At 52.8% G+C, this 24,022-nt stretch overlaps 2 protein-coding genes across 11 annotated transcripts in view; one reads left to right on the top strand and one right to left on the bottom strand.

Annotated features, from left to right (window-relative positions):
- The window catches only part of RALGPS1 (Ral GEF with PH domain and SH3 binding motif 1), a 269,975-nt gene that overhangs the window by 141,111 nt on the left and 104,842 nt on the right, over positions 1–24,022 (top strand). The gene's annotated exons all lie outside the window — the stretch shown is intronic.
- Positions 1–24,022, bottom strand: part of ANGPTL2 (angiopoietin like 2) — a 33,838-nt gene that overhangs the window by 3,560 nt on the left and 6,256 nt on the right. The window contains exons 2-4 of the mRNA XM_059410783.1: positions 16,618–17,525; positions 2,557–2,750; positions 532–802 (exon numbers count right to left, since the gene is read on the bottom strand). Of these exons, the coding sequence (XP_059266766.1) occupies positions 532–802; positions 2,557–2,750; positions 16,618–17,476 (1,324 nt within the window). The 5' untranslated portion in view covers positions 17,477–17,525. The remainder of the gene's footprint in view (positions 1–531; positions 803–2,556; positions 2,751–16,617; positions 17,526–24,022) is intronic.

Genomic DNA, 24,022 nt, shown 5'->3' with positions numbered 1-24,022 from the left:
TCCTCTTAAAGCTCCCTACTGCCCACTTGGGTTGAGCCCTATTTGCCAAGTCCCAGACAAAGCTCTCGGGGTACATTCTCTCTGACCTTCTCACCACCCTGCACGGTACGTGTCATCCTGGTTTCCGGTTGTGGAACTGAGGCTCAGAGAGACTGAGCAGCGTTGTCTGAGGACACGGGGCTGGTAGGAGGCCGGGCCCGCGTTAGCTCCCAGGTGTGTGTTGTCGGGACCCCGGATGCCTCAGGCAGAGAAGTGAGGCAAGCGCTTGGCCCAGAGTGGCCTGCAGATGTGTCGTTTGTACACAGTTATGCCATCTGTACAAATGTGTACCTTTTTCCTTTTCCTTTCTGTGAAGGCCACTTTGACCCGACTTTCGTGAAGGGGACCTGTGGGCCGCGGGCAGAGGCATGGACCTTTAGGGAGTAGGAACGGGGTCGGGCCACTGGGCCCTGGGACATCCTTGTTCCCAGGCCCCAAGTCAGAAGCTCTGGCTTGGCCGACCTCTCTGCCCTGCCCTGTGCTGGGTCCTACCTGTGTAGACATCGTGGTCTCTGTCCAGGGTGGTGAACTGCTTGCCGTTGTGCCAAGTGAAGGAGTCGCCAGCGTTGCCGTGGTAGCGCCCCAGCCGCAGCTTGTAATACTCGCTCTCCGGCTCCAGGCGGAAGCTGGCGTATTCCGCAAAGACTTTGCGGCCAGACCAGTCCTCCATGGTCACCAGCAGTTTGTAGTTGCCTTGGTTCGTCAGCCAGTAGATGTTCTCCAGGCCCAGCCAGTACTCGCCGTCAATGTTGCCAAACCCTTGCTGCGGAAAACGGAGGAGAGCGTTCGTGGGGAGCCTGTGGTGCCCTCAGCCGGCAGAGCCCCGCTTCTGGGTGCTCAGTGTGGGACAGAGGGGGCCAGCGGTGGGCAGAGCATAAGAACCCAGAGCCTGGGTTCAAACCCCCGCTTCTGTACTTGGCTGTGCCTTGATGAGTCGCTTTGCCTCTCTGAGCCTCACACACGCATCGTTCGAGACTGTTGGAAGAGTGCCTCCTGTGTGCCAGCCGTTGTGTGAACGCGGGACTCTGTGTCCCTGTCCCTACGGGGCTGTTGTAGGAACGCACGTAGCATGCTAAGCCGAGAGCCCAGCACACAGTAGGCAAGCTAGATGAGTTCCCTGGACAATCCTTACCTTCTCTGAGCGACAGCGTCCCTCTCTGGGAGTGTGCGGTGTGTGAGGGTCTCGTGGAAGCTCTCATGCCCCGGACGGGAACGGGCCGTGCAAGTGTGTGCTACATCCACCCAGGCCCCTTTCTAGGTCGAAAATTGGTGGTTTTGTTGCTGCTTTTACGTGTAGCTAAGGAGTCATCGGCCAGGTGGTGGCACTCAAAGTCTTAAAAATAGATGGGTTCATGAATGCTAATAGTAGCCGGTGTGGAGTGAGCAAGGACAGTGTGTTGGCTCTGTTCTTGGACCTTACGTAGGTTTACATAGGTCACTCGATTAGTACTCATGCGACATAGCTGGGTACTACTACTATCCTCCCTAGAATGGGTGAACTGGGGTCCACAGACGCCCAGGGTCATGGGGAGCCCGTGGCTGAGCCAGGATTTGAACCAGGAACCTAGTTTTAACAACTGTGCTCTGCTGCCTCAGAGAAAAACGATACCGGCAGGAGGAGAAAGGGCTGAAGGAGTGGGTCTTCGGGAACCTCTCAGGAAGCAGAGGAGAGAGAGAAGAAAGCGCAGACACGTGGGGCAGGAGGTAGGTTGGGAGCAGCCAGGACAGGAAGGGGCCACGCAAAGCCACATGTGGACATCATGGCCAGGGTAGTTTGTAAGCTTTCGTGTCAGAGGCCTTGGCTCACGGCTCTGCCACCTTGTAGCTGTGCGGCCCCGAGCGAGTTATTTCCCCTTTTCACCTGTAACCTGGGTCCGTACTCGTGTCTCTGAGCTGGGCTTGGTGTGAAACTAAAGCGGGTAACGGACAGAGGACTTGTCGCGGTGCATGGTAGCATTTGGTGAACTAAGCTCTTGCCGTCCTTAGTACCGCCTCGGTGTGGAGGAGGGGGGCAGATTATGGCTGAGCCCCGCAGCCTTTCCTACCGCCAGGACAAGCGGTCAACGTCCTGGGAATTAGGGCCCGAGTATTCCTGCAGTTCCCTACAACAGGCCCTTGGGACCTGCGCCTTCTGGGCTATGAGAACAGGTCTTCCCCTGGAAGCCCCAGCTGGGAGTTGGATGATCCTCGTACCCAGGCTGGGGTGAGGGGCCGCCCCACACCAGTATTTTCCCACTTTGTCCACGGGCCTGGTGGGGTCTGCACACCTAGGTTGTATCTGGTAGCAGTGGCCAGCGGCAAGCAGGGAAGGGGCCGCAGCTCCCCACCATCCCTGGTGGCTTTGCAAAAATGACCCTGTCAGCGTCTTTCTCACCTCAGGTGTTTCTTGCGTGGGGCCACCAAGGCCCCGACGGGTCAGCGTGCCCCTGCCCTCCACGTGGCTCTCTCACTGGGTGTCAGGCTCTGGGGGTGGCCTGGTCACCGTGTGGGCAGCACAGACAGGCCCGGGGTCCTCACCTTGTAGGTCTCCCAGTTCCTGAAGAAGTTGACAGAGCCGTCCAGGCGCCTCTGGATGACAGTCCAGCCCCCAGGGTCGTGTCTCTGGTCGCACCACACCTGCATGAGGCGGTTGGTGTTCTCCGGCTTCACCAGGTAGATGGAGCTGGTGTCATGGCCGTCCTCCAGGGCCTGCAGGCAGTCTCTCCATGGGCCTGGGGACACAGGTGGGAGCACGTCACAGATCTCCCCGGGGCCTGGCCTTGGAGTACCACTCTTGCCTGCCCCTCCCCGCCGGCTGTACCCCCGGGCAGGCACAGCCTCCAGCAGGGCTCCGGCTGCGAGCCGCAGGCCTGCCGTGAGAGGGGACCGACTTTAGTTCTGTAAGTTTGAGAAATAATGTGATAGAGAGGCAAGAGTCCAGGGCAAGTGGTCAGGGTGCCTGGATTCCCAGCCCACTTTTAGCTCTGACTGCATCAGAGCGTGATCTGGGCAAGCTTTCTTACCTCTCCAGACTCTCCGTTTCCTCCGTTTCCCTGGCTTGTAGAAGGCACATCATATTTACCCCGCACTGGGCCATCAGGGTGGCTGAGTTCAGTTGTGTGGCATTCCTGGAGTGGTTTATCTTTGAAGCTGGTCCTGTTGTGCCAGGAGTGTGCCTTCCAGCATGCAGCAGAGGGATGCCAGTGTGGATCAGCTCCGCCCCAGGCCGGGCGAGAGGTCACTGCTCTCCTGGGTCCCGACGGCTGAGGCTGGCCCACACCACCGCTGCTCTGACTCCACGCTTGCCTTTCCAGCGACAGTGCTCGGGGACCGTTGTGGTCTCTGGTGATGAACTCCCACGGAGTCACAGTGCCCAAGCAGGGTCCAGAATTCGGCCACGTAGCCAGAGGTTTCAGGATGTTTTGAGATTGAGACACTGGCCTCCACAAACAGCTTTTCTGAGGGGGACCAGCCCTATTCAGCCCGTCTGTATATTTTCCAAAGGAAGCTCATTTAGGGCCACAGGCTCAGAGCTCACACATTCTGAGGTCACTGTCATATATGCAGGTCCACGGACTTGAAGGACGATGTCTGGGAAGCCTCCTGGTCCATGGCTGTCTTCTGACACTAAGACCAGATGGGTTCTGTGATTTTGTGGGACTTCACTGAGCTTGGCAGCCGGGTCAGAAGGCACGGGTGCGGCTGGGAATCTGAGAGCCACTGTAAGCCTCTCCCCACCCCCACACCCCTTCTCCTAGTGCTTTCCTGGATGTCGGTCTCACCAGCAAGAAGGTTGAAACGGGAGTCTCCAAGGTCCAAAGAAGCTAGGTTCTTCCTTGTTGATCTCAGGAACCTTCAGAAGTTTTTCAGAACTACATATTTTTTTGAAAAAAATAATAAAATTGCCACAATTTGCCTCAGCCTCTCTTCAAAATAATCCTCAAACCAAACATGTTTAAGACCAAAAGTGCTAAGAAAGTTCCATCTTGTTCTATGAAGATATATGTATCTCCTATTTACTGAGCGCCAGCCCTGGCAGGTGCTGCGCTCGGTGGTGGAAGCCTAGGGCAGGTGGGGGCTGCTCTGATGTCCAGCAAGAGCGCGCTGACCTTCTCGCCAGCCTTATTTCAACTTGAATTCCTGTGCATTCCTGTCCTTTCTCTTCTGCGTGTTAGGGAGAGGCCTTAGTGGCAGATGTACTCAGCTTTTCCCATGCAGATCAAACTTCTCAGATTCCTTCCTGCTTGTAGTAGGGCTTGTTTTAGTCCATGTATGATGGTTAAATGAGAAAAGTTTGGGATTTGGGGGTTTTGCTAGACAGCTCAGGTGGGCTTCTCCTGGACCCTTGCACTGTGTGTGAGCATCACTGCCAGGAACCTCGTGGAAGGGCAGGAGTGGTCTTGATCACTCCTCTCTGCTCCCAGTACCTAATGAAGCACCCCGAGGAAAGGTCTGCGTAGGTGTTTGCCACAGACAGTTGACCCCAGGTACTCCTTCTTCCTTCTCCAGAGAGAGCTTCTCACCCATTTACCTGTTCACTAGCCCTCTTCACCCTCAAGGGATGGGGCAGGGCCCCCAGCACTAGCCTGGGAGATGGTGGTGCAAGCAGCGGCTTCCCTCTTTGCCTTGTGCTTCTTCTGTCCTGGGGAAGGGGAGCCGGACCTCCAGAAATAGCATTCAGGAAAGAGAAAAAACTTTTTCTTGTGTTCAGCCCCCAGCCCCAGGGACCAAGATGGAGAATAGGAGTCTGTCCCCGACAGCTGGAGCAGAGCACGCAGCAGGTGTGGGAGGGACCCGGCTCTTTCCCAAGTCCGAAGTGCAGGAGAGGCCGTTTGATGGGAATGCTGGTGACAGAAAGTCCGGCAGAGGCCTGTCAAACATCCCCCGCCCCCCAAAATGAGCAGCCAGCCCTCCTACTGCAGGGCTGCTGTGGGGCTTTGGTGGGGCTCTCAGAGGGACAGTGTGGCTTGGAAGGAGGCGCCGTGTTGGGACAGGCTTTGGAGGCCACTGGGGAAGTGGGGGGGGGTCCATCTCAGACGCCCAGCCTGAGCTGCTTTTGGCGATGCCATCAGTTGTTTCAGCTTTACTGTTGACATGTCTACAAAGAGCTTTTTTAAAGATAATATTTATTTATTTCAGAGATAGAGAAACAGCACGAGCTAGGGGTGGAGGGGCAGAGGGTGAGGGACAAACAGGCTCCCCACTGAGCTGAGAGCCTAATCAGGGCTCAGTCCCTGAGATCATGACCTGAGCCGAAGGCAAACGCTTAACCAGCTGAGCCCACTTAAGTGTCCCAAGGGGTCTTTTTAAAAGCAGGTGTTTTAGGGGCCCCTAGGCGGCTCAGTGGTTTAAGTGTCCAGCTCTTGTTTTTGGCTCAGGTCATGATCTCAGGGTCATGAGACTGAGCCCTGCGTCATGCTCCACACTTGGTGTGGAATCTGCTAGAGATTCTGTCCCCCTCCCTCTCCCTCCCCCTCTGGCCCTCTTCCTGCTCGTGCACGCTCTCTTTCCCGCTAATAAATAATCTTTAGGGGAAAAAAAAAAGCAAGTGTTTTAAAATGTGAGGTAGCTTGTAATCACCCATTTGACAGATGAAAAAGTAAAAGTATGGGGACATTAGGTGACAGCCCTGAGGTCATTTAGCTTATAGGAGACAGATCCAGTGTCCGAATCCAGGTGGTCTGGGTTTGGGGGGTCCAGAGCCCATAGTCTAAAGCTCTGTTCTTTTTCCCCAACCAGAGTGAACTCCAGGGTGGGGGACCAGGCCGACTTAATCTGTGTCCCTAGGACCATCTTTAATCTTTGCCAGTCAGCCGGGTTTAAAAAATAAAAATTTATACTTCTTTGTCAAGGTACAAATACCTTTCCAAAATCTTTATTGGTGATTTGTTTTTCTCCTTTACTTACCTTTTGGTGTCCTTTGCCCATTTTCAACTATTTTACTATCTTTTAGAATGTAGAATTTTTTTTGTTTGTTTTTTGTTTGTTTGGGCTTTTTTTAATCTTTAGGGCAAATCAGGCAGTTCTTTCCTTTAAGGCTTTTAGGGATGGCATCCTCTCTAGAATCATGGAGTAGGAATAAACTAGTAGGGAGGTATTTAGTATTTTCTCTCATTACAAAAAAAAAAAAAAAATGCTTTGTGTCCCCTGCGCTCTGCACTTGGTGTGATACTCAGGACCCATCAGCTTTTATTAGCAGCAGCCACAGTCCAGACAGTTTTTCCTTGGAAACCTTTGCAGAGCAGGACGCTAGCAAGCCTCTCTGCGCTGAAGCACGCCCTGTTCTTACACTGAAGGCCGCAGTGGCGAAGGTCAGAAAACTAAATGATGGACGAACATGCCTCAGACAGAATCTTTAGCCTGGAAAAGCTGGCAGTGGGAGAATGACCAAGGAGCAGAAAGTGCAGCAGCAAGACTGTCCCTGATCTGACTCAGAATGTCCTGCTTTGATGAGAAACCTGCAACCGAGGTAAATACGGGAGGCAGGAGCCCTTGGCTCAAACCTTGGTGGCCTCGTTGCCTCACCATATGTCCCTGGGAAGCTCCTCGAACCTCATTTTCTCCTCTGGTACCCAGGCGGGACGAGCCCACCTGTTCTGGGGACCACAGGAGCCCAAGAGCACCCAGGGTGAAGTCAGCTGGAGCAGCTGCCAGCACGGGTTCTCTCGTTCTTTCCTGTGCCGCATGGAAGCTGCTGGTTTTGACATTGTCCACTCCCCACCTACCCGCAGCCACGCACACACAAGCAAGTTACCGTATTTGCTTTTGAATTTGCAAGACTAAATGTACGATGATTTACTTAGTGGTAGATATTTTCCACAAAGCACATTTAAAAAGTTACTGCTCTAGTAACTTTTTACTAGAGAGACACCCCCGATAAACTGAAATGAAGAATGGAAATCTTTTTTGTCAATGAAACTGCATTTTCGGTGTTTCAGTGGGCAGGGCTCGCCCTTTGGAACGGTGCAAAGTGCCCTGCGGCAGTATTTCGCTTGGCTCCTCTTCTGAAAGGGCAGCGTGGCCCGGAGCACCAGGCCAACACTAACTCAGCAGCACCAAGGCTCCTAGTGGAGCAGCACCCAACCTCATCGCTATAAAGACCATATTTACATTCTGGGCAGAGCTGTAGCTAGAACGTTCCACGTGAGGGGAAATGCAATCGCATGGCTGAGCTGAGTCTGCGTGGTTCCTTAGAACACGGGGTGCAGAGAGCACAAAGGACTAGAGTCAGGAGGCCTCAAGAAGAAGGGGTATGGGCAATGGAAACACAAAGTATGCAGGTCTTGGGTCCCCAAACCCCAAGGTCAAACCTGGTGAGTGTTGGAGTGATCGGCTTTGGGTGCCTGAGTCCTTCCCTGCTTCCTTCCTCCTCTCTGGGGTTCTTGCACACAAGGAACATAGACTGCTAGGAAACCAGATGACTGATCCTGTGCTCAGTATTCCCAGTGAAGAGCCTTTCTGGGTCAGAGCCTGCAGCCAGGCCAGACCAATGTGTAACTGCCTCGTCCCAGTTTCCTCTCTGGGTCGGGGACAGACCAGCTCAGCCTGACCTGCCCACTCACGTCCTGTGGAGAAATGGGTTTACCAACTACATCCACTGTCCGTGTAGCCCTCATTCCCTGCCAGGGAAACGTGGCCCCGTGAATATCTGACCCAGCTGGTGAGCTGCACCCTGGAGGCCGGGAGCTAAGGGGTGAGTTAGACAGTGATGGCTCTTCTCCCTGGCTGCTCCCGAGGCATGCAGAGGGAGCAGGATCCTTCCTGGCCATCAGCTGGGACCAGACCATGTGGCAGGCCAGTAGTCTGACTGGCCTCTTTGACTCATAAGGCCACGTCTTGGAGCTTGACTACCTGAGGCTGTGCAGCGGCCCTGTGGCCCGTGGGAAATGTTCTAGGGATATTTTAGCTCGGACGTGGGCACTGGGGAGAGGCTTCTATGATAGCACCAAGACACACGGCTTTTTCGTGAGAATGGTGTGCTGTTTTCAGTTACTCTCGCTGATGATCTGTCTCCAGAAAGTCTTTTTGCCACTCCCTTAAACGTTTTTCTAACAGGAGAAATGACTAGTTGTTGAAACTGGATCTGCAATTTCCTATTCAAATTAATCCATCCAAGAGCCAGGGCACGTGGATTGCTTAGGTGTGAGCCCTGTCCTGGCCAGCATCGGGACTCGCTGGGTGTCCTGTGTGAGGGCAGGAGAGCAGACGCTCGGGGAGGGGGCTTGGCGAGGAAGGATTACGTGTGCTGCTTGAGCTTCGTTTATCCAGAAGGCTTGGGGAAATAATATTTTGGTTGTGAACATACTTATTCTAAGTCAGTCACCACTTTGCAGTGAAGCAGACTACAAAACAATAACCTAAACACAGGAACAGCTGATGTGTTCCCAAAGACATCTCAGTTCCCATAGAGCCCGAGAGCTGATGTCATGGTTCTCATTTCTGGTCCTTCTGGGGAAAGGGTCCAAACACTCATGCCTGCTGTTGAGACCGTTTTAGTCTGCAGATGATGGGCACAGTGCCTGGGGCCAGCGGGCTTTTCAGGAGTTTATGAAAGTGCTTGGGGCCTAAAAAAATTTATTGGCTCTAAAATACGAAAAGAAAACTGCATAATCAAAATTTATAAGGATGTAATTAAATTTCTACAAAGTGGAACATCTTGTCAACTTCATTAATTGTTAAATTAAGTCTTCATAAAAATGTTATTACTTTTGAAAACAATTTGTAGGTTAGATTTTTCTCACTTCCCAAGAATTCCTGAACATGCCTAATGTTTGCTGAGAAATCAGAGCCAGCTGTAAATTAATTGTGTTACTCTTGGCCACATAATTTCAAAAGCAAAATTTAAAGAAATCCTTTCAAAAATTTTACAGTAAAAGTTGTATTAGATGTGTGTATTTCAGTGGGTGTGATACTGCGATACAGTCTGAGAACTTCTGAGTAAGAGGGCCCGGAGCCCTCGAGGAGCTTCAAGGGCCCTGTTTCTCCCGGTTTGACCTTAAGATAAGCAGATACTGCAGCCCTGCTTCCCACAGACACTTTCAAAAGCACCATGCCCACTCCTGGGTTTCCACCAGTAACTTTGGGGAGGAGGGGAAATACAGGCTTTAAAGCAATTTAAAAGAGAAATAGGTTGGCTCTGCAGGGGCTGTGGTAGACTCACTGTATGCAGAGATGGGACAGCTCCCTGTGGCTCCCGGGACTGGTGGGGGGGAAGCCCCGGGGCTCCCTGGGTTCAGTGGTCAGTGGCGCCTGAGGCTGCCTGCGGAAGGGAGGTCCCCGGACCTGGAGGTGGGCAGCGCGGGTGTAGCAGTGAGAATGAACAAGCCTCTCTCGGGCCAGAGACTGATGGTGTGGTTCTGCAAGCACATCACGGAAGAGCTCATCAGACCCACGATTTCCGTCCGCAGGTACTGGCCAGGTGGCAAGCCTGGGGTCTGCCAGCCTATGAACCTTTCTAAGAACTGCAGTCAGCTTGTGCTTACAGAACCTACGCTGGCCTTCATTGATCACCCTTTAGTTTTTCAAATGCTCACGAAGCCCTCTTCATAGTCTTTCCTATAATTTTACTGGGGCTTAAGCCAATTGATACATAGTTTCTAGGATCTTGTCCTTCCTTTTTCTGAAAAGAGAGTATTTGCCCAGCACCAAACCTGGTCTCATTGACTTCTGGATGATTGTGGGTAGAGGTTCTGAGAGCTTCTCTGCCTTACCCTCAGCCTGCTCATCTCCTCCTCCAGGAAGCCCTCCCCAACCCCAGAAAAGTTACTTAACTCTCCTTGGGGTTCCCATACTGCTCGATATAGTTATCTCTACTGGAGTGTAGTAAGAATGATGACTGCCACGTAGCTAGAGCCTTTGGCCTGTCAGATGCCTTACGTGCGCTTTCATTTCATCCTCACGAGGCCCCACAGCACTGAGCCCACTAAGTCCCAGAGAGACTGCATGGCTGGACAGGGGAGACTCTGGGCTTCGAGCTCCCATCTGCCTTCCAGGCCTGCTGTTCCCTGCCGCGCCGTCTGAGTCTGTTTCACCGTGCCAGCATTGCTCAAGGTTCTGTCTCGTCAGTCTCTGGGATCCTTCTGGGCAGGAAGCCTCAGGGGTGAGATCGTGTGTCCGTCCTGCCAGTCTCTGCTCTAGAATGAGTCACTTTGTGTCCCACATGCCTTCCCTCATCTCCGTCTCCTCACCGCTGGGAGCTGTGTGCCCTTCGTCATCTTCATTCTGTTCTTCCCAGTTCGAGAATCAGTGATGAGCCCATCTGGAAGCAGGGGCCCCACAGCAGGGGATTATCGGGATCCAAACCCAAACCCTGGGGAGTCTGGACGGTCTCATAGAAAATCGGCACGTTGTTTTCTTTTGAAGGTTCTGTTCTTTTTGAACGTTGCTCCAGACAGACCACCAAAGATACCTTCATTTCAACAATTAGGGGGTGTTTTTTGTTTTTAAAAACATTGCATTTGTCATTCAAATGAAAATCTTTTGCTTAACACAATTTTTTCTGTATACACAGTAATTCTAACTTAAATTCTTGTATTAAAAATCTGTTCAAGGAAAATCACTTATTCGTTTGAAAAAAGGATTGTGAGACCAGTCCAGCTCCTGCGGCTGCATGGGCTCCTCCTGAGGCACAAAGCCAGGATCGTTAGGCTTCTTTTGAATGTGCCCTTCCCCAGTTCTCACAGGGGTGGCTCAAGTCGAGATGTGACTTCTGGAAGAAGCAAGTGCACTACCCATTGCACTCAACAAACTTAACCACCTTTGTCTCAGACACCGGGTTGTCTGATGCTAACGTCATTCTGCTTTATCGATTGTCCTTTTCTGGGGGAGCACCTCAGGGCTCTGATACGGTCTGCTATATAAATTCACCACAACAATCCATCTGGGTGGCTAGGGAGCCGGCTGCAGAGGCCTAAGCTCCAGGATTTTCCAGATTACTTTCAGTTTGCCAAGTGCCAAACTGTTGGGATTTCCAGGCCACAGTTGCCAGATCGCCGCTTTAAATAGGAACAAGTTAATCGTTTATCCCTTGGGACTGTGAAGAGCCTGAGCATTTATTTAGCTGAATGTCTTCCCTGGAAAATGCCCGAGGAATAGAGTGAGGCTTGCCATCACACTGAAAAAGCTCTCCGTGATCCATTCCCTGAGGTATCCGAGGAGAAAAGAGAAAGCAAAGCTAGAAGGAAGATGTCCCACCTTGAACTCGAGCGGCTTTTGTTTATGAAGAAACTAGCAAAGAATGCTCTTTGAAATGTCACTGGATTGCGTAGTTTGTAATGAATTTGAGCATCTTATTTTGTTCCACAGTAACATTTCAGACACAAGACAGCACAGTGCAGTGGAAACAGCACAGGCTCTGGAGGCAAGGGATCTGGGTTGGGTTTTCTGATAAAATATAGGAGGGAAAAACCATCTAGGAAAACACTCTTGTCCAAGGTGTCTGCACCTCCTTGGCCATAGGGCATCCGTCGGGGAGTAAGGGAGGTCTCTGTGTTTGCAGTGAAACAATGTGGTGGCCACCTGGTGTGGCCCCAAGGACAGATCGCATCTGCAGATTTTTGTACATTTAGAGTTAGCGTCTTTAAAGAAGTCCTGATTTACAGAACTTTAGATTTTGCTGGACATTGAAATGCTGAATACAAACACACCCAGAGAAGTTGTTGACATTTGAGACAAATTAAAAATCAGATATATCTGCAGCCTTAGTTGGGTCCATTTACTGAAGTTTGGTGCGTATTGTGTTTTCTGTGGGAGAGCTCAATTGTTTTAGGTACTCTGGGGTATGATGCTAACTCCGTTCTGCTGTATCTCTCTCTCTTTTTAAAGATCTTATTTATTTATGAGACAGAAAGAGATAGCGAGAGAGGAAACACAAGCAGTGGGAGTGGGAGAGGGAGAAGCAGGCTTCCTGCTGAGCAGGGAGCCTGATGTGGGGCTCTGTCCCAGGACACTGGGATCATGACCTGAGCCAAAGGCAGACATCTAACAACTGAGCTACCTAGACGTCCCATCTTTGTGTGTGTGTGTGTGTGTGTGTGTGTGATCTCAGGGTTGTGATGCAGTCTACTATGTAATTCACCACAACAACCCATTTGTGTGACTGGGGAGCCAGGGCAGCTGGTTGGTTTGGTTGGCTCCTCCCAGGCATGATAGTGATGGGTTTGCAGTGACAGTGTCTTACACTGTTAGCACTGTGAGAGTTCTAACGACAAATCTACCAGCTCTGTTCCCAGAGCTTTTTTACAAGGAGCTGCTTGGAACCTAGTACATGAAATAGTGATGGAGGGTCACGTCCAGACAGCTGGCACCTGAGACCAAGTCAGGCATTTATAGAGTGATTTTCACACCAGTTCCCCTCCAGCCTTTCCATGGAAACGTGCAGTGTCTGGGAATGGTTAAGACAGACTTGGGTTTGAGCCCTGGCTGAGCCACTCACTAGCTGTGTAGTCTTGGCTGAGTTACTTAACCTCTCTGAACCTTGACATCCTGGAAGTTACCTGATTCTGGCTCTGCTACTGACAGGCTCTGGGGTGATAAGGCCCCTAATAAGCTCTTTTATGATTTTATGGTCCGTTCTTTATCCACTGAGAAACAAACTAAGCTGATTATGTTTTCAGGAGAGAAAACAGCTAGAATTGCCTACTCTTTTTGGTTTTTAAGGATTTGTTTCAGGCAGGGCCTTGCTGTGGCAGCTGGTCCTAATACTGCCTTTCCTCCTCTGATCACTCTCGAGGGTGGGTGCCATGAGGAGGGCTGGCCTGTGCACGGCTGTGCCTGTGCGGAGCCGAGGGACGGTGTCCCTGGCCTCCCAGATCATCTTGGGGGAAGGCCGGCACTGAGGCCCACCCTGTCCATTCCTGGGCCGTTTCATGACTTCTTCAGCCTTCCTCTTTAGCAGACCTGATTGACGCACATGTATGTGTGCGTGTGTGTGTGTGTATGTCAAGGGCACACGTGGAGAAGGAGGTCAAGGATGTGTGAATAAGTGGAGAGGAAAAGAGGAAGGGCAGGTGACAGCAGCTGTATCTCTGGGAGAATGGGCCACAGCCTGGGCCCTTTGGCCTTGGCCTCATCAAAGCATCATCCTAACTGAAATGCCCCAGGTCTGGCCAGACCCAAGAGAGGCAGGACGGAACCCAAGTCAGACACCAGGGAAGCCAGGAGCTGCCTGGACCTCCCTTCCTCAGGCTCTCGGCGGCCTGGGCCTGGCCTGGGGCCAGCCTGTTACTGTCTGGCTGGGAACAAGCTAGTGAGTGCAGCTCCAGATAAGCAGCCATGGCTCCCTCAGTCCCGTGGAGAAGGGTGTGCTGTGGGCTGAGTGGCCCAGATGAAGAGGGAAAGAGGTTCTGGGATGAAAGATTTAGAAATCGCCAACTCATGCACACAGAGGTGTTTCTGGCCGAGTGATGTCCTTGGGAACAAAGGATCTTGTGGGTAAGTGCACAGAAGAAGGTTTTGTCTTCCAGGCCCAGAACCTGCCTGCGAGCTCTCAGAACAGGCCTGATAAGGCTCCCTGCCTATTGGCTGAGAGAGGCCGTTTGCCTTTTCCTCTCAGTATAGTCCCAAGCCCAGGAAAGGACCGGGCCCTCCCTGCCCATTCAGCTTGCGAGGCCAGGTCTGGCTGGTAACACCTTGGGTAGGGGCTCAGTGGGGACATGGGTCATAGGAAATGAACAATCACTACCAACATTTGGAAGAACTTTGCTTAAAAAAAAGAAAAGGAAAAATTATAGTGCATTTGTCATTTCTATAGAAGGAAGGTCACTGCCGCTGCCTCCCATGTCGGGTGCTTCCTGAAGCGGGACAGAAAGTGGGTTGGGTGCGTGCAGGCCCCTGGGATGCACACAGCCCATGCTGGACTATGACCGTGAGGAAGCGGCATCAAACCATTGATGGTGCCAAGACTAGGGCCGTGACCCGGGGACTTTGCACAGACTCTTCTCCTTCGGGGACGCGCTAGTAACCCTGCTTTCCAACTCCTTGGTCTGTCCGGTAAACTCTTAAAAATCATTCAAGATGCAATACAGGAGTCCCATCTCTGTCCAGCTTCTCCCCTCTTGTCCAGGCAGACTCAGTCACGTGTGCCACCTCCGTGTCCCACAGCCCATCATTCGCTGCTGTGCAGGGTCCTCAGCACACTGGGATGTCACCACAGTGACTGCACAGCTCATGATTTCCACTGAAGTCCTGCTTTCAGGTACTCTGTTATGCAGGTCCCATCAGTTCTTACAACATTCTGGAAATTCTGGCCTTGATGACTGCTCCGTCAAGGAAATCCTTCGTTACATCTGATGTGCCGATTTGGGGGGATAGAACCCGTAGGCACTGTGTAGGTCCTTGTGCATTCACGCATCTGCTACCTCCCCCAGACCGAGTTCCTGAGGTCAGGATCAGAGCTTTCACCGGCTCCCCCCAGCCTGGCTCCATGACCAGCACAGAGCAGGTGCGCTGCCCCACATGACATAATATCACATGCCTGATTGCACTGCGTTTCCACAACAACCCTGCGGTATTGTAACTCCTGTCCCCATTTTACAGAGGGAAAAATGGTGGCTCAGGGGAGCAAAGTAACTTCCTCACAAGCAAACCACTACTAAGAGGTGGGTGCAAACCTCGGTCTTTCGTTCTTTTGAAGATTTTATTTATATGACAGAGAGAGAACAAGCATGGGGAGCAGCAGGCAGAAGGAGAGGGAGAAGCAGGGTTCCCACTGAGCATGGAGCCTGATGTGGGGCTTGATCCCAGGACCCTGGGATCATGACCTGAGCCGAAGGCAGACGCTCAACTGACTGAATCACCCAGGCGCCCCAAGCTAGGTCTTTCTTCTTACACTATTATTACCCTTTCAGCTCAGTCCAAGCTCAGGGATGTCCTGAAATCATTGACTCAGAATCCAGAGATGCTAAAGCGAGAGGAGGTCTGTTGGGTAGCCACTGAGGTCTGCCAGACACTAGGAGTATGACTTCCAGTGGAGTCTTCATTTGGTCCCCAAGGGCACGTCTTACCCTCTGGGCGTTCTGTCAAGACATATTAGCGTACTCTGCCCTGTCTTTTGGAGCTTCTGATTTAAAACAGACATATGTACAGATGAGGCAGTCATCTGCTGTAGAATGCCAGCACTAAAAAGGGACTGTTTATTTATTTCAGTCTTCTTGCTTTAAGATAAACCAAAACGGAAGGAAACTGAGAGCTACCATGTACTGAGACTTTCCATGGGCCCAGCGCCACTCCAGACACTTTTCTTTTTCTTTCTTTCTTTTTTTTTTTTTTTTTTGGCAGTATTTCCTCTCATCTTTGGGTGGGCATTATTTTAATCTATCCCCAGTTGTCAGATTGAAACAGGAAACAGAGGCTCTGCAAGGTGACTTGCCTGATATCCCAGAGCTAATCGGTAGGGGAATCAGAATTTGAATCCGGGTCAGTCCGTTCAAAGCATGTGTTCTCAACCCGCGACGCAGCAGAGGGCCTTCCTGTGGGCTGTGAGGTGCTGGAGGCGGGTGCTCCCCGCCGCAGACCTGCCAACAGTGTTGCCCTCTTCTTTGCACGGGCCACCCCCTTTCTGGAATTAGCAAGAAGCTGCTCTTCACAGTACTGTGGTTATTTTCAGAAGTGTGAAATAAGTGTAAATCAGGGTGTTTTCAGTAAAAATATCTCCCCACTTACACAACAAAGTGGTACCAAAATCACTGACTTGGAGCAGATATGTGGTTAGTTCCTGCAAAGATCAGTCCAGTTCTCGCCTGACAGCCCATCTGGAAGGCCCACAGGGGCCTGGATGAAGGAGTGGCTGAGCTTCAAGAGGTTGGGCTCATGCTCCCTGTAGAGCCCTAGAGCACAGAGGAGTCAGCCCTAGAAGCCCTACATTCAAATCCAGCCCTAGAAGGCCTAAGGATCCTGAGCCTGTGAGCAAGTTGCTCTTCTTTTCCATTAACCTTCCACAAGGAGTGCCCAGTGCTAGTACTCTGGTCAAGCTTCAGAACATGCCAGCAACCCCTATCCTCCCCCATAATGATACGTGAGAATTACCACATTTAAAGATGAAGCGTGTATTTAGGAGTTTATGGAATTGTCACTGAAAAGTCGAGACAGCGGCAGACTCTAGCTTCGGAAGGTACTCCTTCCCACCCCCGGCCCCTACAATGTGTTTGTCCTACTTGTGCCATGATAACACTTTCCTTTCCTTTGGCTTCTTGTTTCTTTGGTGAGTATTTACCGATTGCCAGATCTGTGCCAGGCGCGGTACAAGAGCCCCACCTTGCAGGAGAGACATCCTGTTTGCCAGCACAGGGCATCTCAGCAGAGCCCAGAAAACTACAGGCCTGGGGCTTGTTCCCATCCGAAGCCAGAGAACATTTGTTCTCTTCTGAGACTCTCCCCGTTTCCTGGTTCTACTTTGGAGCACCCATCTAAGGAACGTGGGCACCCCTCACCCTAGCGGCTACCGGGCCTGGGCCCAAGGGATCGCTGAGGGGATTGCGCAAGTCTGTTGGGCCGGCTTCAGCTCGCCGTGGCTTTTCCCCCACTTGTGTTCTCAGCTGAGGGAAGCCTGGTGCCTGGCTCTGAGGCCCCCGATGGAGCGGGCTCCCTCCCAGGGGAACTTACCAGATGGCTTGTCTGTGGAAGACGGGAGGCTGGTGAGGGTGGGCATCGTGGGCAGCGGGGGAGGCAGCACCTTCAGGTTCTGATCACTCTGGATCTCGTTGGTGGAGATCTGATTGATGATGCGATTGTAGGGGGGCGGCTGGTAGACCCGGGGCGGGGTGGCCGGGGGTGGCTGGGGCATGGGCCTGGCCGCCGGCACCCGCTGGCAGTGCTCCTCGAGCTGCGCGATGATCTCGGACTGGTTGTGGGCCAGCGTGGCCAGGTGCTGGTACTTGTGCTCCAGGTCCTTGTACTTGCTGGCCAGCTGCAGCATGTCGGCCGTCTGGTTGAGGATCCGGTTCTCCAGCTGGGAGAGCTCCAGCGCGTTGTCCCTCTTGCGGATGATCTCGTGCAGCAGCTGCATGTAGAGCTGCGTGACCCGCGAGTTCATGTTGCGGCTCTCCTTGCGCAGCAGCTTCACCTCGCTCACAATGCCGCCGTCCACCTCCACCAGCTGCTGCAGCGTCTCGATCTGCCGCTTCTGCTTGAGCAGCTCGCTGTTGAGCAGCTCCAGCTCCTGCTTGTGCACCCGGTTCTCCAGGAGCACCTCGGGCTCCTTGGAGTTGACGCAGATGGCGCCCGTGACCCGCTGCTGGGGCACGATGAAGGTGTAGGTGCACTTGTCCGAAGACTCGCCGGCCCGCTTGTACCTGTTCAGGTAAATGAACTCACCGGGCGAGCCCTCCTCGGCACCCTCGAAGCCTTCCTTCCGGCCTGCAGCGGCGCCCTCGAAGCCTTCCTTCCGGCCAGCAGCGGCGCCCACGGCAGCCAGCCACCCCAGCCACCCCAGCCACCAGTACGTCACGCACGGCGGCCTCATGGTCCTTGAGAAATGGTGGTTCCTCTTGGCGAACAGAGCCTAGGAAAGCCTGAAAGTAAACAGGAGGGAGATTCAGTAACACTGTTGTCACTGCCAGTGGCCTGTGCCACGAATGAGCTCAGCCTTCTTGCCAGGCAGATCTCTCCAAAGACGCAGCTTCAGGAGGGAGCCCTTCCGGAAGCTGCAGGAGGAGACAGGCAGGCCTCAGCAGAGGTAGAGAGGAAACGGGAGGGGACCGGGGCATCGGAAGGCAGGAGGCCACAGCCCTGGCACTCCCGGAGCCAGCCCCGAAGCCCAGCCACCTCGCGATCTCCTGGCCCAAGCCTGAGAGCCACGGGAGGGCAGCTCAAAGCCAGGGCTGGGAGGCAGAGGAAGGCTTGTCTGGTCTCCTTTCTCCGCCTCCTTTCTCTGCCCTCCCTCCCACCCCGTTTGACACGTTCGTAACCCCCAGGCTTTCCCGGTGTGGCACCGGTCACAGGTGTGCATAGGGGTTCTGTGTGATCCTCCGCTACTGGACTCCGCACTCTATGAGGGCTGGCGCTGTGGCTGATTCCATCCTGTGTCCCTAGGATGCTGCACTAAGCAGGCTTTTAGCAAATATTTGTTAAATGCTCGAATCACAGGGTACGGCATGGAATGTGTTCAGTTGGTAGCGGACAGTGTCAGTGGGAGGATGCGTCCAGCTACATGGCTTTGGTCTGTGTGTTAGAGACAAGCTAAAGAGCCCAGACAGGAACAAACAACCGAGCTCTTGTAAATCCAAACATTTGCAGGAGCCAGTGACTGCAAGGCTCTGCCGTCACAGCGTGATTATAGCCGGCGGAAGCGGAAAACAGACACGTGTCTCTGGAGTTGTTTCAGTTCTGCTCTTGGACCATTTGTTCCTTCACCAGATAGCCATCCAGCATATGTGGTGTGCCAGGCAGCATGCCGGCTGCTGGACAAACGGCTGCAAACAGCCCAGAGCCAGCCCTGCCCTCACGGGCCTCATGCTCCACAGCCCTGAAGAGCCACAGAGCAGCAGTAACATGTGCTGCAAAAGGGTAGAGCAAGGAACTGACCTAATCGGACGATTCGAGAAAGCTTCCCTGAGAAAGTGACCTTTACAGTGACCCCTTGAGGGATGAGCAGGAGTTGGCCGGGCCAAGAGGGAGGGGATGGACGTGCACAGATCCCTCCTCTCGCCTACTCAAGGACACTGCTCAGGCATTTCTCTCCCATCTCTCCTGCATGATCACATTTTTCCTATAATCATGCTGTTACTTCTCTCAAAGAAAATCAATCCTCTCTTGATCTAACATCCCCCTCTCCAGCTACTGTTCCATTTTTCTGCTCCCCATTTTAGCAAAACCCCCCGGAAGGGTTGTCTGTACTCAGTTTCCAGAAAGTGCCTCTCTTCCTGTTCTCTCTTGAGCCTACTCCCATCAGGCCGGGCCCCTCCCCTCCTCCAAGTACTCTGGACAGGGTCACCGGTGGCCTCACTTGCCAGGCCAAATGGCTTATTCTTGGTCTTCATTAGTACTTGCCTTTCCACACGGGGTGATGTGGTCAGTCACTCCCTTCTTAGACTTCCTTTCCTGAAGATCACCCTTTCCTCCTTTCTCACTGGCTGCCCTTTCTGTCTCCTTTTCTGGTTCTTCCTCCTGTTCCTGTCCTGGGGGACCCAGAGCTCAGTCCTCAGACCTCTTGTTTATGTCGGTGATCTCATCCGGTCTTGTGACTTTCAGGCTCTGCTAACTCCCACATCTATTTCTCCAGCCCAGACCTCCCCCTTTGACTCCAGACACATACATCCAACTGCCCCTTTGACATTTCCACTGGGCCATCCACTAGGCATCTCAGACTTAACCTACTTAACCTGTCTGGAAGTGAACTGGTGTCCCCACACCTCCGTCCAAATATGCTCAGCCTGGGTTCTCCTACATTAGTAAATGGCAACTTGGCAACTTGGCTCTTCCAGTTGCAACCTTGAAGTCACCCTTGATTCCTCCTTTTTTCATATCCTGCATCTAGTTCACCACCAAATTGTAATAGCAATATCCTGGGCATATTCTCAGAATCCTGCTGCTGCTCCCTGGTACAACCCACGTTCGCCTCTTACCTGAACCTGGCTGTCTGCTGTTGGACCTGCTCCTGCCCTCGGTCCTCAGCCCAGCAGCCAGAGTGTCCCTTTTTAAAAAGTCTAATCCTCCCCAGCAGCCAGAGTGACCCTTTTTAAAAAGTCTGATCCTCTACTTGGAATCCTCTGGGAGCCCCCTCATTGCGGAGAAAAAGCTTAGAAGGCATTTCTGGCTCTCCCGGATCTGCCCCCCTCCCTCTCTGGCCTCCTCTCTGATGCCCCTCGGCCCCCTGCTCCTGCGCCCGCAGCCACCACAGCCTCCCGGGCGGTCCTTTTGCTCGCCACCACACACGCTTCTGACTCCGGGCCTTTGTTCGCTCTCCACTGTCCAGAGCACTCTTACCCCTTGCCTCACCGCCCTCTCCCTCACCTCTTTAAGGTCTCTCCTGAGATACCACCTACCCAGTGAGGCCCACCCTGATTATCTAAAATTGTGGCCTTCCCACATTGTCAGCATGTAGACCTTTTCCCCACCCCATGAATGGAACCGCTGCGAGGGCAGGGGGTGGTCCGTGCTATCTGCAGTGCCAAGCACGTGGCCTGGACTGGGCAGGCAGGCACTCAGTCAGTGTTTCCGGCCTGAGTGAAAAGGCATGCCTGCCCACTGCTGCTGCGCAGATGAGAGGGCTGTGGAGTGTCAGGGCCAGGGGACCCCTGTGCAGGTGATTGCTGGAGGGGTCCAGAGGTACAGGAGGAGGTCATTTCTTTCCTTTCTTTCTTTCTTTCTTTCAAAGATTTTATTTATTTATTTGAGAGACAGAGACAGAAACAGAGCATGAGCAGGGGGAGGGCAGAGGGAGAAGCAGACTCCCCTCCAGGCAGGGAGCCTGATACAGGGCTCAATGCCAGGACCTGAGATCATGACCTGAGCCAAAGGCAGACGCTTAACCGATTGAGCCACCCAGGCGCCCCAGAGGCCATTCCTTAGGCTTTTCGGTAACATCGATAGAATCTATTTACCAAGTCCCTGCTGTGTACCTGCCCCTTCCCAAAACATTTGCAAGCATTTTCTACTTTGATTTATCCTCACAAGGTAGATACTGTTAAGATTCGCTTGTCATTTCCATTTTACAGATGAGGGAACTGAGACCCAAAGAGGCTAAGTGAATTGCCTGAGATCACACAGCTGGGAGGTAGCAGAACTAGGGATAATGGGAGGGGTCAGGAAAGCTTCCCTTGTCTGATCTCACGTATTCCAGCCTTCGAACTCTTACTGACTACACAGAAATGTACTTAATCTGGTCTTCAGTCCAAAAAAAAGGATTAGCAAGATCGCCTTCTGACTATATGTTAATTTACCCAGGCACCCGTGGGGCTTCTCTGGTGAGCAGCCTACAGGTTCGCTGGCCGGCTGTCCCACAACAGCCCCTGGGCTCCCGGAGCCACTCACAATTGTTTTCTGCTGGAAGGAGGAGGCCTAAGTATGGTTCCATGGCCCCTCAGCCTTTGGGTCTACACAGAGAAAGGTGTTCGGCAGCCTTTGATGGGGGCTGGGCTCCGAGGTAGGGCTACAGTGACGTTAGTGGAAACCAGGCTGAGTTTGTGAGTGTTTGCCTGGTTTCCAAAGTGCTCTGGCAGTTCCTGTGCCAGCCCCTGGCCACGCCTGGCCCAGAACAATGGGGAGGAGCAGTGCTGCAGGCTAGGGTGGGCAGGCCCGTGCCTTCCCCACCACCGCTCACCTGAGAGTGGTGGTGACAAACACCTCACTATGCTCCGGGCGCTGGGTGCCAGTGCTGATGCTGGTGCGGGCTTCTGCCTCGGCCGAGAAACTGCCAGAGGCCCAGGGAGTCAACCTGGCTCCAGAAAAGGGTTGGCTTCCAGACCTTCCCAGGCCTCAAGACCTGGCAGGGTAGCACTCTTTATCATTGAGTCCTGTCCCCTCCCACACTTCCTGAGCAAAGCCTCTGCCCTTGGACTTGTGATCCTGAAGGCTGAGCCTCTTCTGTGAAACGGGGCGACCCAACCCACCTCACACACTACTTAGGGACATAGAAATGCTTCCCAAACTAGAGATGGTAATAACACGATAGCGGCCTGAGGGCCGACTACAAAGTCAGGTTCCGGGAGGAGCACTGACCACGCCCCCTTGTGGGAGAGACCACAGTCAAGGCTCCTCCCATTTCTCAGAGGCGGGACTTGTGCCTGTGCAGCTCGGCAGGGGAGCTGTGAGCTGGAGGTGTGTCTGGCCTCATCATCCAGCCTAAAGCTGCCCTCTGGTCAGCCTGGGTCTGGCTCTCCTGCTCTCCCTGTATTTTACACGGTGCCGGGGAAGAGCAGGGAAGCAGGAGGCAGGCAGACGCAGTGCAGGGCTGTGCTGTCTTGAAAGAGCATTTCTCGTGATTGTTCAATTGAAAAGAGCACCAATCTTGATCATTAACACTCGTACAGGTTTTCAGGTTCCCAAGGCCCTGCATGTGCATCATCTCATTCAGTCATCCCAACAGTCAGAGCTAGTTAGCCGCGCTGTGCCGTTTTGAGGGTGAGGAAATTGCCTCTCCGGAGGGTGTCTGGTATCTCGCTCAAGATGGCGTTGCTAATGGTGCCACCAGTTGTGAGGCTCACGATTCTGGGTCTTCCTGCTACTTTTCCACGGGGTCTGGGCTTGGCAGGAGTGACTTGGGGCCAGGTGGGTTATAGAAGGAAGGAAAGGAACAGGATCCCGTGCTGGGTGCCTGACACATACTATCACAGGTGGTCTCGCCAGGTGGTTGTCCCCCACTTCTACTTTGTGAATGGGGTCGCTGAATCCCAGACAGGCTAAGTGACTTGCCGGGAGCGTGGAGCAGATAAGAGCTGGAGCTGACGCAGCCAAGAGCTCCGATCAGCCTCACGCCAAGGGCTGTACTCTTTGCACTGGCCTTGGCTTTAGAGTCATTTGTTTTCCTTAAAGATTCTAACCCCCCCCCCCCCTTCAGTTTTCTGCTACTTTGGCAGTTCTTAATGGGCAGTAATGAGTTTGTTTACTTTTGCTTTCTCGATATTTATTCAACTAATTACACCCCAAGAGAAATAACCCTCCCCAGCATTCCAGCCATCTTAGGCCTGGAGAAGAACTCCATTGCAATCAAAGCAGTGCTCCTCAATTTCTTCCTCTGACCAACAAAGAAAAGCAACTCCAACTGTTTTCCTTGGCTTCAAAATGAAAATAAAACGATTCTTGAAATTGCTTTTCCACATTGTATTGTGAGGAGTTTCCATTATGTGCGGGTTTCCCTCCCTACAAGTGGAGCTGGTGTGATCAAGCCACGTGACGGCACCTGCATATGGGGAGGCGGCCTCCCCTGGGCTTGGGTCCCACCCAGCCTCTGGTGTGCAGCCCTGAGCGTCCCTGCTTGGCCTGGTGCAGTGAGGCCACACACCGTGTGTCCACGTCCCACTCACGGCACCACAACCCAGGTATGGGGCCACTTTGTGGGAAGAATTGTTTTTATAAGATGGAGCTTTGTATCATGACCCGCAGCAGAAGCTGGTACCGCCAGGGGTTAGGAATGACAGAAATTCAAACACTCAGGAGGATAACTACAGTCAGTTGTCACTGTGACTCAGACAATTTATAAACATGATCATATTTATTCCAACAACTTCAGGAGGGAAGCCCCGTTACTTCAGGGCTGCCATGCATGGTGGCCCAAGTTGTGCACTATGCAACTCTAGGGAGCACAACTCAACATTCAACAATCTTTATAGTTTGGAATATTTATATTACAGCCATTTTCTAATACCCACAAAGATGCTTTTAAGACTAACAGCAGGGCTGACAACTCCCCCATTTGCAGGTGAGGAAACTATTGAGATTCTAAGACCATGAGTCATTTTGCCCACAGTCACCAAATTACTAAGTAGTGGAGCCAGTAACAGAACCCTAAAATATACCGTGCTGAATATATGGAAAGAAAAGTGCTGGAGTGACAGGACACTCAAAAGAAATTGCTCCCTGACCCCCGCAGGCCAGGGGAGAACAGAAGAGCTCCTGGGATCCTCAGGAGAGCTGACCCCAGGAAAACCTCTGGATTCAAGCCAGCTCTCACAGTGTCACCTAGTCTAGAGTTCCATGTGAGGGGCTCTCAGAACCCGCCACTGCCTCTGTTGCCAGCCCTGCCCCATCGTCCTATTATCATAGAAGGCTGAGGAGGAGCCCAGACCAGAGGCCGTGCAGGAGGCCTGGGAAGTGGGCCCCCGCCAAGGCAGTGCAGGCCTCTGGAGCTGCCATCTGCCCCTGAGTGTGCCTGGCTGGCCCCTGGCGTCTGGCTTTAGGGAAGCTAGCAACTCGACCTCTCCTTGAATAAGTCTGTTGGACCTGAGCACAGGTCATGATTGTTAAGGCAACATCAGGACCAAGAAGAAAAAAATCAAAACTTCAAAGTTGACAGCTTTTCCTACTAAGGCTGTTGGGGATGTATAGTGTACCAGTGGGGTGGTACCCAAAC

Source organism: Mustela nigripes, chromosome 9 (assembly GCF_022355385.1).
Source record: "Mustela nigripes isolate SB6536 chromosome 9, MUSNIG.SB6536, whole genome shotgun sequence".
NCBI lineage: Eukaryota > Metazoa > Chordata > Mammalia > Carnivora > Mustelidae > Mustela > Mustela nigripes.
The sequence above is the reverse complement of the archived record's forward strand: the minus strand, read 5'-3'. Positions and strand labels throughout refer to the sequence as shown.